The 17907-nt window shown below is 37.2% G+C and overlaps 1 protein-coding gene across 10 annotated transcripts in view; it reads left to right on the top strand.

The window, feature by feature from the left end:
- CDK5RAP2 (CDK5 regulatory subunit associated protein 2) overlaps nucleotides 1-17907 on the top strand; it is a 281439-nt gene that overhangs the window by 90445 nt on the left and 173087 nt on the right. For all 10 annotated transcript variants that reach the window (XM_077143561.1, XM_077143511.1, XM_077143532.1 and 7 more), the window contains 5 exons: nucleotides 1977-2127; nucleotides 3317-3370; nucleotides 4242-4361; nucleotides 6846-6932; nucleotides 10118-10336. In XM_077143561.1, the coding sequence (XP_076999676.1) occupies nucleotides 1977-2127; nucleotides 3317-3370; nucleotides 4242-4361; nucleotides 6846-6932; nucleotides 10118-10336 (631 nt within the window). The remainder of the gene's footprint in view (nucleotides 1-1976; nucleotides 2128-3316; nucleotides 3371-4241; nucleotides 4362-6845; nucleotides 6933-10117; nucleotides 10337-17907) is intronic.

Below are 17907 nucleotides of genomic sequence, written 5' to 3' on the forward strand. Positions count from 1 at the left end.
AAAAAACAGAAAAAAGCCAAATAATCATGCTTGACAAAGCTTCATGAAAACAAAATAATATCACAACCCATCATTTGTTACATTTTGCCCATGTGCTAGGGGCTGTGTAGAGCCATTTTAAGTAGCTCATCTCCAACCCACCTAAGCAAGTTCTTATCTCCATTTTATAGCTGAGAAAGTGCATTCTCAGAGACATTAAGTAATTTGCCATGGTCCAGGGGCAATTGACAGGAGATAATTTGGTGGTCCAGAGAAAAATGTGTTTGGCTCTACCTGATGGAGGTACTGGGGATGTGAGTTGGCAAAATCAGCTTGAGGCTTATAGAATGAATTGGTGTTTATCGGGTGAAAGGGGCTGGGTAAAGTTGGGAAGGGCAATCTAGGAACGGAATAACAACGAGCTAGAGGCTTGAACCATCTGGGCTTCTGTAGGAAGCTGGAAGTGAGGTTGGCGAATGGCAGTGGAAAGGATGATGGTTTCCCATGAGAGATGAGACTGAAGCTGTTAGCAAGAACCTTTAATCTTCTAAGCCCTAAAATCTAGGTCCTTTGAAGCCTAGCTGAGGAATTTGGACTGAACTTAGAAAGTCAGTATGTTTTTACACTTTGTTCTGAGAAGGCTTGGAGAGACATTACTGATTTTTTCACACTCACCGAAAGAGCTCTGCTTTATTGGTTATGTTTGTTTAGGCTTTGGTGACATTTCTTTTGGAGAAAGGATATCTTGGCCAAAAAGTTGGTAATTCAGTGCTCTAGATGATGGAGGATGTTGAAGGTTTGTTTGTTTTTTCTATTTTAAAATTTCCAAAGGTTACAAATAATCTATAGCCACAAAGCAAAAACTTCCCATTTCCCCTTCTTCATCTCCTTGTAACCTCTACTGTACTTTCCATCTACGAACTTTCTATTTCTAGGTATTTCATATGTAAAATCATACAATATTTATCCTTATATGCCTCGCTTATTTCACTCAGCATAATGTTTTCGGGGTTCATCCATGTTGTTGTGTTTGTCAGAATTTCATTTCATTTTATGACTGAATAAATTCCATTGTGTATGTATACTACCTTTTGTTCATTCATCTGTTGATGGACACTTGGGTCATTTCTACCTTTTCACTACTGTGAATAATGCTGTGATGAACACTGTTGTGAAAATATATGAGTACTGTTTTCAGTTTCTTTGGTTTTACACCTGAAAGGAATTGGTGAGTCATATGGTAATTCTATAACTTTTTTGAAGAACCATTATACTGCTTTTCACAGTGGCTGTACCATTTTAAATATTGTCACCTGCAATGCATGATGGTTCCAATTTCTCTGTATCTCTCCAACACTTATTTTCAGTTTTTAAAATTGTAGCTAACCTTGAGGGTTGTGAGATGGTATCTCATTGTGGTTTTGATTTATATTTCCCTAATGGCTAATAATGTTGAGCATCTTTTCATGTGCTTATTAGTCATTTCTTTATCTTCTTTGGAAGAATGTCTGCAAAAATGTCCAAGTTCTTTGCCTATTTTTAAATTTGTTTTTTTTGTTGTTGTTGAGTGGTAAGAGTTCTTAATATATGAATACTAAACCCTTATCAAATAGATGACTTCTAAATATCTTTTTCATTTTCTTAATAATGTCTGAATTTATATTTATATTTTTTCTTAAGTACTTGTGCATTTGGTATCATATCTTAAGAGTCCATTGCCAAATGCAATGAAGATTTGCCCCGTCGAAGGTCTGTGAGAAAGAGAGTGACTCGGTCAGATCATAGTCTGTCTGGCTGGACTGGAGTCAGGCTGAAGGCAAGGAGACCAGTTACATGAATTCTGGCCCTTAATCTCTGATCTGTAAAATATAATTCTGTTTATTAAATTCAGTCACTGGACATGTATACTTTGAAGATGCCCCATTTCGTACCTCCTCCTGCTTCACTGAGCTAAAAGAATACCTTAAAATTAATATTTAAATTTTGTTGTCTTTTAGACTTATTGAGGAATTGAAGCTATCTTTAAAAAGCAAAGAAGCTTTAATTCAGGAGAAATCTCAGATGGCATTTCCCGATGAGAATGTGTCATCTGGAGAGCTCCGAGGACTTCCTGCTGCTCTGAGGGAAGAAAAGGAGAAAGAAATTGAGGTGAGGAAATGGAATGTGAAAAGAAGACTTGAATTAGCAGACCAGACTCCTCTATGGGATATAGGAAATGGAATGCGCCTTTATTTCCCATGGTTCACACACAGTCTCCTTCTAAATGTTAACTCTTTGTCAGCAGAGGAATGGCAGAAACTGCCTTTGTCAGATACCCTGGTGATTTTGTTTTGTTTTTCTTTTTCTTTTTTTCTTTCTCTCAGTCTCTTATTTATATCCAGAGTTGGTTAAAAAACAGCCATGTATCTCCTTGTCTCTGTTTTACCATTTGTTAATTTGTTGTTTTCTGGGACTTTGTTTTCATCCATTGAATTTTCTTAGGATAAAATTATGGTTCATTGTACATGTCCATTTTATCTTTGTGGTTAAAGACAGGCTTGAGGCCAATGCTGGTCATAAATTTCTGAGGCAGTGGGGAAAAGGCACTAACTTGGATTGGGCACTTAGCTTGTGCCTGACAGCATAGAAAGGGTTTCAGTGTACTGTCTCATTTAATCCCCCTGGCCACTTGTGAGTTAGAGGTCATGGTTCCCTGGTAGAGTTTAAAAACAGGCTTAGAGAAGTTGGTATTTTCCCAGGTTCCAGAAGGTGGGTTGTTAATAGCCTACTCCAACGCCTCGCCAGACTCCTCATCCCACACTAGGCAGTCTTCACAGCAAGACATTTTGAAGAGGGTGGGTAGGACCAAGAAGCTCAGGTAGGTTTTAGTCGAGAATTTCCATTCTTGTTTGACCAAGGATGGCTGGTGCATGTGGTACATTCACATTCGGGGATGTTGTTTATGTTCATTTCTTTATGGAACAGGTGTCTTTGTCCCCACCATGACTGTTCTTTAGCCTCACCAGTTAGCTTTCATTTGCACTCAGCTTTTGTCTTTTGCTTCTCCTTTTCTCCATCTTACTTCCCGGGTGCTGATCTTTAGCAGACCTCTTATCATTTTGCTCTGCCCCTTCATTTAATCGTCATGGGGCTAGTGACCAACCATCATGGATTGTTTGTCTACATTTCTTCACTCAAATTGGGTGATTCTTTGGGTGAGGCAGAGAGGAGGAAACACTTATTTTAATGAGTTCTAAAGCAATGGGGAACGTAATTAAGTGAGTGTTTAATCTAATTATTCTGGGGAAGCTATTAGAGTGTGGGTCCCTTCTCAGCCTCAGTCAATACCTTTTCTTAGGATGCACAAATGGAGTATCAGAAGGAGAGAAATCACTTAGAAGAGAAGATCCAGGTAAGCTGACACTATTTTTAAGATTTGAAAATGTATCTTTTATTGTTTTGTTCTGAGTATAATTTATAAGTCCGTTTGATAGTAGCTGCCATTTATTGAATGCTGCTATATACCATGTGCCATGTGGGCACTTTATAGAGGTTTTCTCAGTCTTTGCAATAACTCTGTGAAGTAGGTATTTCCCTTTTGCAGATGTGACAGATATCTGAGTTGGGAAATATGAGTTCTGATCGGATAGCTGAAAAGATCGGGTAACTAGAAAGAGGTGCAGCAAGGATCATCACCTCAAAGAGGTGCTAGTTTGATTCCAAAAACCAATACTCCATGGTCCCCCAGCCATAGCAACCGGCATTTGTATAGTGCCTGCCAACTTAGAAAGTGATTTCATATCCATTATCTCATTTGATCCTCACAACAGCCCGGGAGGGAGGCAGCAGTGATTATCTTTAGAAATGAACTCACGCTATAAATGTATAGTTCAGTCTCCATCAAACCAAATTCTCTGCTAGCTTTTGTAGCATTAAGGAATGAAATTAATGATCCGTTATCTCTCAAAAACCTGATATGTTTTCAAAGGCTCTGATGTGACTGTATTCAAACTCCAGAAGGCATTGGAGTCCTTCCCATAGGAATAGCTGTCATCGTCTTAACTGATCTGATCGCCTTCCCTTTACCCGACCCTATTGCTGTGAGCAGTAAGACAGTAGCTTAGAGCTGATGCTGCTATGTTCAGCTCTACTTGGAAACATTTATCACAGTTTGACAGGAATGAGATAGAATAACTGCATTTGAGTGTGCTCTTAAAGATGTATTTACAGTGCATTTCATTGGAATGCATCAATTTAGTGAATCTTTTTCTAATCTAATTTAGACACTTCAGGAAGACCTGAGAGAGAAGGAAAGAGAAATTGCTACAGAAAAGAAAAATAGTTTAAAGAGGGATAAAGCCATTCAGGGTCTAACCATCGCATTAAAATCAAAGGAAAAACAGGTATGTCTGATGCATATGAAGTGATATTTTACTTTATTAGTGCCTGTGACTGGCCTGTCCTACCCTGAATTTTTAGCTTTAGGTAAAAAGTTTATAAGAGAGCTGAGATGAGTATAGACAGCGGGAAATGGGTCTTTTAGTCATTGGGAATTTTTGGAATGTCTAAGCTACTGATATAATGTGAATTACCTATGTAATTTAAAATTTTCTAGTAGCCGCGTTAAAAGAAATAAGAGCCAACAACTAAAATTAATTTCAGTAACATATATGTCCAAAATATCATTTCAAATGCAATCGGTGAAACAGAAGTGTTAATGAAGTATTTAACTCTTTTCCTCCAAACTAAATCTTTGAAGTCCAGTGTGTATTTTATACTTAACTCACATCTCAATTCAGACTATCCACATTTCAGGTAGCCAGTAGCCACATGTGGCTAGTGGCTATCAAATTGGAGAGGGGGCGGTCTAAGTTTTCAAAAGACAGCAGGAAATTGAGATTAAAAAAGATTGGGAGGAGGGCAAGGCCATAATTATGAACCCATTAGGTAGCTACCTGGGTTGTTGCTTGTAGGATCTATGCTGGTGACTTGACTGATGATTTCATGCTGGATATTTGTCATTAGTTAATATAGCAATCTTTGGTGTCCTAATAACTCTGCTGGGCCTAGACACAGAGAAGAAAACATGGCTCTACTTGTAAGTCAAGTGGGGAAGAATGACAGAGTGATAGATATTAAGATTGAGGAAAGTGCAAGGGGGCTGTGGAAGCTGAGGGAATGGTACCTAATGCAGTTTAGGCAGTGGTACCTAGAGAAGAAGATGCCTGAGCTAAATCTTAAAGGATTAGTAATAGTTGGGAAAGGAGCCAGGAATGGAGAGGCTGTTCTGGTTGGACACAGGCTAAAGCATTGAGTTGGGAAAGAGCTTGGTATGTGTGTATGTAACCACAAGCAGTGTGGGGTTGCCAGAACACAAAGTGTAGAGTATAAGTGAGGCAAAAGAGGCAACTGAAGAGGTTGCAAGAGGCCAACCCATGGTGATGGCACTAGTAAATCATATTTAGCTAATTAGGTGACACATCACTAAAGACTCTTAGGCAGGAGAGAGAGCATTACATTTGCATTTTAGAAAAGTCTTTGGTTATATGTGGAAAGTGGATTGGAGATGGGAGAGAATGGAGGCAGGGTGGCTTATAGCCCAGGTGAGAGCCAAGGAAGGCTAAATTAGAGTAGTGGTCATAGCAATTAGGAATGGAGGAGGAGGGGCTTATTCAAGAAATATCTACAAATAAATTTGGGGAAATTTGGTGGATTAGATATAGGGATTGAGAAAAATAACAGTCAAGGATGACTTCTGGATATCTGTCTTGCATGATAAGGAATAGGGTGGTGCCATCCACTCAGTTCAAAGTCTAGAACATGGATGGTGAGATGGGGTTGGTGGTGGAGGCGATGAATTATTTTAGTAGGTATTTGCCTTGAGGAGCCTCTGGACTTTCTGGTAAGGTATCTAGGAGGTAGATGGACAAACAAGCCTAAAGCTTGGAGAGAGCTCGGGCCTGAAGATGTAGATCTCGGGGTCACTGGTATGCAGGTGTGAGTTAAAATTCTGAAAGTGGATCTACTTATCTGAGAAGAGTGTATATGCTGGGAAAGAAGAGGCTGAGGATAAAAACTTCATAAAACTTTAGAGATAGGAAGAGGACTATACAGAGGAGAAAGAAGAAATAGTTGCCAAAGTTAGAAACTAACCAGGAAATTGACAATGAGGAAACTAAAGGAGTCTAAGAGTTTCAGTAATCACCAATGTCAGATACAGTAAAAATTTGGCAGTAGTTATACATAGGTGTGTATATTTATATGTTTGTGTGTATGTGTATAATTATAATTTAAATCATGGCTTGGGAATAAGGATCCCAACTGACTTCAGCCAAAGTTCGGGAACTCAGCATGCCATGGCACCAGTGGTGGAGTAAGGAGATTAAGAATAAGGCTGTAATTAATACTAGTTCAAGTTGGTTAGTTTGTGTCACACAACCAGGGTGTGACCATTGTTGTTCATGGCTGAATTGAGGCATAGAAGATCACTAGAAGATGAGGGATTCTGAGAATATCTAGGTTAGGTTGTGTTCTGTGTCATCTAAATGAATAATAGTAATAGTAATACTCTCTATGAGCCAGGCATTATGTTAGCAATAAAATACATGTTAGCACTAAAGCACTAAAACAACTATTAAATGAATACTAACAACCCTGTAGTTGAGTGAGTGGTGGTATTCTCATTTTATAGTTGAGGAAATTGATCCTGAAAGGGATTAAGTCATCCAGCTAGTAAATGGCCAAACTAGAAATCCTATGCAGGTCTTTTCTGACTACAGAGCCCTTGATCTTAAGCACTACACAGCTGAGCAGGAAAAACATTTGGGCTGTACAGAATGAGGAAAGCCCAGTTGCATATTTGGCTCCTATTCCTTATTTTCCTCCAGGTCGAAGAACTTAACTCTGAAGTTGAAGGGCTTAGTGCTGCCTTTGCTAAAGCTAGAGAAACCTCTCAGAAAGCACAGAAGTTTCAGGTAAGTAAGTGTTCCTTCTGGTTTAATGGACTATCTCTTTGATCCTTTACTCCTGGTGAGTCAGGACACTGCATCTGGAAAGATGTCTGGATGATTTTGAAAAGAAAAACTATGGGAGGTCTTTAGTAATAGAATTAGCTCAAGTCCAATTATAAGGAAGTTCTTCCAGGCTTTAAGTGCTTCTCCAACCCCCTCAATGTTCTCCCTGCTGGATAACTCCCTCAGGGACACAGTGGAACCTAGTTGGACTACTTGACTCATGATAATGATGTGATGACAACTACCATCACTATTAGGGATACTGAGTTTACTCTGCAGTAGGTAGCAGACTGTACAAGATATATGGATTATCTCTTTTAGTCTTCAGTACAACCCTCTGGAGAAGGTAGCTATCACTGCCCCTTCCCTCACTCTGCCTTGTACCTCTAGGATAATTGAAACTCAGGGAGGGTATACAACTTACTCAGATTCACACAGCTAGCAAGTGGCAGGGCCAGGATTTGAATGTAACTGCTAATAATAACAGCAGGCATTTATTGAGCCTATACTATGTGCTAAACCCTATGTTAATTGCTCTCCACGGATGATCTCATTCTATGCAATACCTCTATGAAGTAGGAACTGTTAACATCCTTGCTTTCTTGCTGAGGAAATCCAAGTTCAGAGGGATTGAAGAAACTTTACTTTAGATCACAAAGCGGGTGATAGAGCTATGATTTGATCCTAAAGGTAATCTCACTCCAAAGCCTGTGCTTTTATCTCTCATCCCCATATCTACCCCTACCTGACTTCTTCTGTCTTGACTACTCCCTGCCAGGTTTCTCTTTCCTCCTCTCTGTACAGGAATGTGGGTTTTGGCCTTGATGTTTTTCACCTGCCTTTCTTCCCCCCTCAAGTTTGTATTGCAAGGACTCCTGCTTGCTTATACCCTTGATCTTCCCTCTCTTCCTGATTTCAGCTCTGATTTTTTAATTATTTCTTTAACAGTTTCTTTGAGTATTTCCAGTTTACCTGTACATTTTATACTTTTTACTAAAAACTTAATCAGTGAAACCACATCATGTAAATAAATCCATATTACCTAAGGCCCTTTCCTCCTACCCCCTCCCCCAGTGTTGTTTTTGGCTATAGACGTTAGAAAGATAAATCCAATTTAAGTCTGTTTGGCTCCTGAGATTCATATCCCATGCCATATCTTTTGTAGAGCTTTAGTTCACAATAAGAATAATTGAAGTGATTTGGTTTAAATTATGATGTGCTAAAAGTGTACATAATCTTTTGTTGAAATCTCAGACTTGGCTTCCCCTACCATTTTGACAGTGGTTGATGAAGTGGAGTTGAGGTTATACTTTACACTTGAATTTTTTTTCCTTGCTTAGAAAATAAGATTTTAAAGCTGAATTCTTTCATGATACCCCAGTCTTCTCTGCTACAGGATTAATGTTATTTGTATCAGATTTTCTTATCAACCCAATGATGCAAAACCCAAACTGCTAATTTTCCTCTTGAACCTGCTACCCATTTGTATAGTCCAAATACCTGGGGTTGGGGGGAAGCTGAATATTTAGGAAAACCATGTGTATTTAACAAATTTTTAAAGCAGAATTTTTAGGAATACTGTCAATATTTTTCATTGCTTGAGAAGAAAAATCAAATGTATGTTGGCAGTTGACAACCAGAGGGACTAGGCATCTTTTAAAAGCATTCTAATACTTTACTTGTTGCATTGGCCTGTGAAGGAGAGAAAAGAGTTTTATTAATCTAAATGTAATCCAGATTTATTATATAGATTTATTAATTTCCTAACCTTCAGTCCTACTCAGGAGACTTTAGGAATGATTTTTGAGGTTGTCTAATGCACAGTGTTGGCCAGGTTTCTTGCCTCACAATGCATTTCACTCAGTAACTGTTGAAACTCCTCAGATTCTCTCTGTCATGTGATCATTTGGAAAACCCTTATTAATCTTTATGGTCGCATGTGGAGGTAGTGTGTTTGCCATTTTTTTTTGTACGTATTTCTAGGACCCATGTTCTTTCTATTACTGTATGTATCCCAGATTTTGTCTGAGTTAATGCACATTATGCTTATATTGGCTATTTCATTATCAGTATATGCATTAGTTTCCTAGGACTGCTGTTAAAAATTACCACAAACTTGGTGGCTTAAAACAACAGAAATTTCGTCTCTCACCGTTCTGGAGACTAGAAGTCCAAAAACAAGGTGTTAACAAGTCTGTTTCCCTTCAGTCTCTCTTGCTGGCTACAGATGTTCCTTGGCTTGAGCTGTATAACTCTTATTTCTGCTTCCATTTTCACGTGGCCTTTCCTGGGTGTGTTTTCTCTTCTGTCTGTCAAAGTTCCCTGTGCATTTCTCTTTCAAGGACTCTCACCACTATTTTAGGGCCACTTGGATAATCCAGGATGATCTCATCTTGAGATCCTTAATTTAATTCTGCGAAGATCTTTTTTCCAAAGAAGCCCATTTTGAAAGATTCTAGGGATTAGGATGTGGAAATATCTTTTTTGAGGACCATCATTTTGACCCACTGTATTATTTGTGGGTCGAATGTTGCACAGACACTTGCAAATGCATATTCTTTCATGTGTTTGAACATTTTTGGGATGTCATGATTGAACTAAATTGTAGCACAAGTGAAATAACCAGAGTTCACAGAGTTGGCATCAAGGCTAACATTGAAGCAATGGCAGGTGTTATTCAAGCTCTTGGAGCAGTTGCCAAAGGCATAGAGATGTGAATTCTAACCATATGTGTGACTCTGTGCTACCTCCATATCCATTTGAAAAATTATTTTCAAATTGGAAATAACATTATCTCCCCCCCACTGTAAAAGGAAATTTAGAAAATGTGTAAAATTGTATGAAGAGGTTCATAAAAATGACTGATAAACTCACCTTTAAAAATGTCCATTTTTAATGCCTTTATTCTTTCAATGCTTTTACACAATTGTAGGTTCTCCACCTTCACATCAACATCATAGCATAAACATTACCCTAAGTTATTCCAAAATCATCACATTATTTGTGCTTCAGGTTCTGAATGTTACGTTGAATTCTTCTTCTTTTCCTTTTTTTCTCCCTCATGGTGAAAAAGGGGCACAGATTTACTGGTTTGTTTAATGAGATATGTAAATCAGCTCGTTCCTCCTCTCCCCCTTCTCTTCCAGAGTTCTGAAGATTATGAGACTGCTCTGTCAGAAAAGGAAGCCCTTTTGACTGAGCTGCGCTCAGAAAACCTCACCAAAAGTACAGAGAACCACAGACTGCATAGAAACATTAAGAAGGTCACCCAGGAGCTGAGTGATTTGCAGCAGGAGAGAGAGAGACTGAAAAAGGACCTGAAGGAAGCCCATGAAGAGAAGAACAGAGGAGACTGTACCATCCATGTGAGTGCTGCCGTTCCCTTCTGAAATAGTAGGCAGTGTCGTTGGGTTGAGGATGTTTGACTGTTTCTAGTTGCGGGAACATATTCATTGCAGGAAATTTGGAAAAATAGAAAAATTTAAAGAAGAAAGCATTGTACTCTTCATCTCATCAACTAGAATGACCAGTCTTAAGTATTTGATGTTTCAGGCATTTTATTTTCTCTCTCTTTCACACACAAATACACATGCACTATTGTATCAAGGTGAAAATACAGTTTTGTATCCTGCATTTTTTTAATGCAGTTCAGTGAGATATATTCACACAGCATAGAAACCATGCGAAGTATACAATCACTGACTTAGAGTATATCACATGGTTGTACATACATCCCCATCATCAATTTTAGAACATTTTCATTATTCTAGAAAAGAAAAAGAAAAAAGAAAATCCAAATGTTCCCATACCCCCATCCTCCCCTTTTATGGACCCATAGTATTGGTACATTTGTTACTGTTGATGAAAGAATATTAAACTCCTACTGTTAACCATAGTCCATTGTTTGCAATGGTCGTATTTTTCCCTGTATGCCCTTCTGTTATTAACTTCTTATGGTAGCATTATACATTTGTTTAGTTCACGAAAGTATGTTTTTATATTTGTATGTTAATCATGGGCATTGTCCACTGCAAGATTCACTGTATTGTACATCCCCATGCTTTAACCTCTAATTTTCCTTCTGATGACATACATGACTCAGCTTCTCCTTTCCACTACATTCACACACTATTCAGTACTGTTAATTATTCTCAATAATAATAAATGTCCCCATTTCCCCACATCCTCTCTAACACTTGTAGTTTTCTATTTGTTAATAGTGGCCTTTTCTAATAGGAATGAAATCAGATTGTGATTTTGATTTGCATTTACCTAATAGCTAGTGAAGTTGAGTATCTTCATTTACTTTTTAGCCATTTGTATTCCCTTTTTAGAAAAATGTCTATTTATGTCTTTTGTCCATTTCTTTAAATTGAGTTGTCTTTTTATCGTGGAGTTGTAGAATTTCTTTATATATTTTGGATTTCAAACCCTTGTCCGATAAGTGGCTTCCAAATATTTTCTCCCTTTCAGTCGGTTGCCTTTTCATCGTTTTGACAAAAGTCCTTTGAAGCACTAAAGTATTTGATTTTGAGGTGTTCCTATTTTTTTTTTTTTTTATTTCACTGCTTTTTCTTTGGATGTAATGTCTAAGAAACCACCACCTATCAGTAGATCTTGAAATTTCTGTACATTTTTTTCTAGGTGTTTTATGGTACTGGTTCTTCTGTTTAGGTGTTTGATCCATTTGAGTTTATTTTTGAGTAGGGTGTGAGATGAGTTCCTCTTTCCTTCTTTTCCTTATGGATTTCCAGTTCTCCCAGCACCATTTATTGAAGAGACCATTCTGTCTGGTCAAAGTTGAGTGGACTTGAAAGACTTGTCAAAAATCAGTTGACCCAAAAAAAAAAAAGAAATCAGTTGACCTGAGGGTAGGCCACAGTGGCTCAGCAGGCAAAGTTCTCACCTGCCATGCCGGTGACCTGGGTTCGATTCCTGGTGCCTGCCCATGTTAAAAAAAAGATCAATTGACCTGGTGATGAATATACAACTATGTGATGATATTGTGAGCCATTGATTGTACACCTTGTGTAGAATATTTATATGTTAAGAATGTATGTACTTGTATGTTGTTGTATCAATAAAAATTTAAAAAAAAGAAAAAAAACAATTGACCATAGGTCTGACAGTCTATTTCTGAACTGTATTCAATTCCATTGATTGGTATGCTGTGTTTATACCAGAACCATGCTGTGCTGGTTTTGAACTGTTACGTACCCCAGAAAAGGCATGTCTTAATCCGGATCCAATCTTGTGGGGACAGCTGTTTCTTTTAATCCTGATTCAGTTTTGTAGGGTAGAAACTTTTGGTTAGATTATCTCCACAGAAATGTATCATGTCCAGTTGTGGGTGTGGCCTTTTCATTAGATGAAGATATGACCCTAGCCATTCAAGGTAGGTCTTGATAGTTTATAGTACACATGATGTTTTGACCACTGTGGCTTTATAATATGCTTTAAAGTCAGGAAGCGTGATACCTCCCACTTCATTTTTCTTTTTCAAGATGTTTTTGGGCATTTGAGACCCTTTACCCTTACAAATACAATTAATAATTAGTTTTTCCATTTCTGCCCAGTACTCTGTTGGAATTTTGATTGATACTGCATTGAATCTATAGATCAATTTGATTAAAATTGACATCTTAATGACATTTAGCCTTTCAATCCATGAACATGAAACACCTTTCCATTTATTTGGGTCTTCTTTAATTTCTTTTAGCAATATTTCTTAGTTGTGTCCTGAACTTCTTCTATCTTGCTACTTTGCTGTACTTGTTTATTAGCTCAAGTAACTTTATGGTTGTTTTTTTTTCCTCTTCAGGATTTTTTAAATACTGGATCATGTCATCTGTAAATACTGAAAGTTTTACTTCTTCCTTTCCAATTTGGGTGCTTTTTTCCCTCACTTTTTCATTTTTTATTCCTATATCTTGTATATTCACATAACATGTAATCATCCAAAGTATACAATCAGTGATTCACAATATCATCATATAGCTGTGCCTTTATCACCATAATCGACTATTTTTTTGAAAAAAATAACATATACAAAAAAACAATAAATTTCAAGGCACACTGCAACAGTTAGTTGTAGAACAGAATTCAGAGTTTAGTGTGGGTTACAATTCTACAATTTTAGGTTTTTACTTCTAGCTGTTCTAAGATACTGAAGATTAAAAAAATATATCAATATATTTTTTCAGCAGTCATACTCATTTGTTAAACCCTACCTGCTCTGTTTAATTCTACCATCGCCTTTGATATTTCTCCCACTCTTTAGGGGTATTTGACCTATGCCCATTCTAACTTTTTCATGCATTTCAGGACCTATCTAGTCTAGGGACCTATCTGGAGGTTGTAGGTCTCTGGAAAGTTACCCTAGTGCATGGAACCTTTGTAGAATCTTATATAATGCCCTAGTTGTTCTTTAAGATTGTCGGGAATGGTTTTGTTTGGGGGTTGGCAAGGTATGATAGGTAGCAATGTCTAACTGAAGCTTGTGTAAGATTGACCTCCAAAGTAGCCGCTGACTCAATTTGAACTCTCAGTTACTGATACCTTATTTGTTACACTTCTTTTCCCCCTTTCGGTCAGTATGGCATTGTTGATCCCACAGTGCCAGGGCCAGACTCGTTCCTGGGGGGTCATCTTCCATGCTTCCAGGGAGACTTTCACCCCTGGATGTCATGTCCTAGCCCAAGGGCAGTGATTGACTCACAGAGTTGGGCTTAGAGAGAGCGAAGCCACATCTGAGCAACAAAAGAGGTCCTCTGAAAGTAACTCTTACTCATACCTATAGGTAGGTCAAGCTTCCCTGGTACATATATAAGCTTCATAAGAGCAAGCCTTGAGATTAAGGACTTGGCCTGTTGATTTGGGTGTCCTTAATATTTGACAGATTATCAGGGTTTTAAAGTGGTAAAGTTGACTAGTTCCATATTTTTTCTCCCATCTTTGCCAATACTTTTTTTTATACTCTTTGAATTTTTTTTTTTTTTGCATGGGCAGGCACCAGAAATTGAACCTGGGTCTCTGGCATGGCAGGCAAGAACTCTGCCTGCTAAGCTACCATGGCCCACCCTGCCAATAATTTTTGATTATCTGCTTAATGTACTCTGGGATGTATCCAGGCATTACATTAAGCTATAAAGGATTAAAGGTTCTTATTCTGTGTTTGGATTGTTTAAATTATGTATCCAGACAGGATGAGTTAGATTATATACTAAAGAATATTTAGATTCTGGACAAAAGAAACCTTTCTGCCTTTGGTTTCAGAGATTAGATGATGTTCTAAAATACAGACAGTGTCTTCCTTACCCTGTATTCTGAATTACCTTAATCTCGACCTGATTGGCTTTGTCCTTATCTCTAAATGCTAGGTTATACATGTATAAGACAGCCTCTCAAAACCCAGAAATAACACTTATCACGCTGGACTAAGTGTGATTGTTATACACGCTTACAATCTAGGCCTCTGTTTTCTTCTAAGTTTTTTCTAAATGAGACCATACAGTATTTGCTCTTTTGTTTCTGGCTTATTTTGCCTCACCAAATTCCCCACACTTATATTCACAACTTTGCGTCCCTCACAACTTTGTTCTTTTTTGTAGCAGGACAATATTCAATCATATGTATATACTGTTATTTGCCGATCTACTTCTGTTAGTGCATCCTTCAGGCACCTCCATTCATTGGGCATCATGTATAACAGTCTGTCAACACTCTGTCAACAGTCTGTCAAAACTCTCAATTTTAGATAATTTCATTGTTCCCAAGAGAAAGATAACCAATAAACACACCCTCACCAAATAGAAAATACAAACCTCCTTAACTCTTGTCCTTCCCTCCATTATTTGCCCCTGAGATTGCTGTGGTATTGTTTTCCTCATAAACAGCCCATAGCATGCAGTAGCAGGTTTCCCCCATACCCTGAAATTATATACTCTTTGTACAGGATTCATACCTTTGCAGTAGTTCATGCAAGAACTTACTTATATTTGTAGGGCTAGTCAGTGGGACATATAGGTCTATACAACCCCTGTCAAATCATGTTTACCTTCAATTGGTAATATTACCTATAGACCCATTAGTGAACCACCTTTACTTATGTTTATTCCCTTACATTTAAGTTCAACCTCATTAGCTAATAGTTCACCTATCTCTATCTTCTGTGTATCTCTAGGTCCCCTATATTCTATTCTATAAGCTTCTGATTTTTACCTTTACCATGGTCATAAAAGTGAAATCATAGGGTATCTATCCTTTTGTGTCTGACTTATTTCACTCAGCATTATATCCTCAGGGTTCATCCATTTTGTTATGTGCCTCATGACGTCATTTCGTCTTACTACCTCATACTACTCCATCATATGTATATATCATATCTTGTTAATCCACTTGTCTATTGATGGGCACTTGGATTGTTTTCATCTTTTGGTAATTGTGAGTAAAGCTGCTATGAACATTGGCATGCATATGTCTGTTTGTGTCACTGCTTTCAGCTCTTCTGGGTATAAACTGAATAGTGATATTATAGGATCATAGGGCAACTTGATATTTAGTTTTCTGAGGAACTACCAGACTGTCTTCTGTCGTGACTGTACCATTATACATTCCCACCAGCAGTGCATATGTCCCACTTTCTCCAAATCCTCTCCAACATTTGTAGTTTTGTTTGTTTAGTAGCAGCCATTCTTATAAGTGTGTGGTGGTATCTCATTGTAGTCTTGATCTGCATTTTCCTTATGGCTAATGAAAGTGAGCATTTCTTCATGTGCTTTTTAGCCATCTGTATTTGCTCTTCAGAAAAATGCTTATATATGTCTTTAGCCCATTTTATAATTGGGTTGTTTGTTCTTTTGTTGTTGAGTTGTATGATTTCTTTATGTATACAGGATATCAAATCTTTGTCCGATGTGTGATTTCCAAATATTTTCTACCTCCCATTGAGTTGTTTACCTCTTCACCTTTTTGACAAAGCCTTTTGAGTCATGAAACCATTTGATTTTGAGGTGTTCTCATTTATCTTTTTTTTTTTTTTTGTTACTTGTGCTTTGGGTATAGTTTAGGAAGCTACGTCCTTTTTCTAGGGCTTGAAGATGTTTTCTTACATTTTCTTCTAGCTTTATATTTAGGTGTTTGATCCATTTTGAGTTAATTTTTATATAGGGTGTAAGGCAAGAGTCCTCTTTCATTCTTTTGGCTATTGATATCCAGTTCTCCCATGCCCATTTATTAAAAAGACTATTTTGTCCCAGTTCAGTGGATTTGGGGGCCTTGTCAAAGATCAGTTGACCATAGATTTGATAGTCTATTTGTGCACTCTCAATTTAATTCCATTGGTCAATACTTTTTTGTGCCTGTACCATGCTGTTTTGGCTACTGTATTTTTATAGTAAGTTTTTAAAATATATTGTGATTATTCCATGGCATTTACTACTTAGTAATTTAGAACCACAATTTTAATTAAGATCAATTATATATGTGTGTGTGTGTGTGTATATTCTCCTTAAAATAATTTTGAAAATATATGGAAATGTTCTTGATTTTTTTCCCCTTATTTTGCTCTCTTTCAGATGAGTAGCCTGGCTTTATAATAAGTTTTAAAATAAGAAAGTGTTAACCCTTCCACTACCTTCTTCGTTTTTAGGATACTTTTAGCTATTCAGAGTCTCTTTCCCCTCCAGAGGAATTTAGTAACTACTTTTTCCAAGTCTTCAATGTAGGTTGTTGGAATTTTGATTGATACGGTATTGAATCTGCAGATCAATTTGGGTAGAATTGATATCTCAACTACATTTAACCTTCCTATCCGTAAGCATGAAATGTCTTTCTACCTATTTAGATCTTCTCTGTTTTTTTTTAATCAGTTATGAAGAAGCCTTTACATCCCTTGTTAAGTTCATTCCTACATACTTGATTGTTTTAGTAGCTATTTTGAATGGAATTTTTTCCTTAATTGACTCCTTAGTTAGGTCATTGCTTGGGTATAGAAACATTACTGATCTTTGCACATTAATTATATATCCTGCTACCTTGCTGAATTTGTTTATTAGCTGAAGTAACTTTTGATATAGATTTCTCAGGATTTTCCAAATATAATATCATGTCATCTGCAAATAATGGAAGTTTTACTTCTTCCTTTCTAATCGGGATGCCGTTTATTTCTTTTTCTTGCCTGACTGTTCTAGCTAGAACTTCTAGTACAATGTTGAGTAATAGTGGTGACAGAGGGCATCTTTGCCTCATTCTCAATTTTATGGGAGATCTTATGAGAGATTGTTCAGTCTCTCATTGTTGTGTATGATGCTGCATATGAATTTTTCATATCTGTCTTTTTTTTTGGTATGCTGTATGGTGGGGTCACATTTCATTATTTTTCCATTTGAGTGTCCCATTATTTCAGCACCATTTTTTGAATTTTTGCTTGTTTGTTCTTATGGGGAAGTACATGGACCGGAAATTGAACCTGCGTCTCCCCTATGGCAGGTAAGAATTCTATCACAGAACCACCCTTGCACCCCTTTCATATATGCTTTGTATTATATTGACGAAGTTTATGATAATTCCTTTAATTCCTATGTTTTTAAATGTTTTTATCAGAAAAGGATGTTGACTTTTGTCGAATCATTTTTCAGCATCAGTTGAGATTTTCTTATGTTGAACCATCCTTGCATTCCTAGTATGAACCCCACTCAGTTGTGTATAATTCTTTTAGTGTGTTGTTGGATTCGATTTGCTAGTATTTTGTTGAAAGTTTTTACACTAATGTTCATTAGGGAGATTGCATTGTAGTTTTTCTTTCTTATAGCTTCTTTATCTGGTTTTGGTATTAAAGGTATGTTAGCTTCATAAAATGAATTAGGTAATGTTCCTTTTTCCTCCGTTTTTTGGAAAATTTTGAGCAGGATTAGTTTTAGTTCTTTTGGAATGTTTG

The sequence above is a fragment of the Tamandua tetradactyla genome, chromosome 2 (assembly GCF_023851605.1).
Source record: "Tamandua tetradactyla isolate mTamTet1 chromosome 2, mTamTet1.pri, whole genome shotgun sequence".
In the NCBI taxonomy this organism is placed as follows: Eukaryota; Metazoa; Chordata; class Mammalia; order Pilosa; family Myrmecophagidae; genus Tamandua; species Tamandua tetradactyla.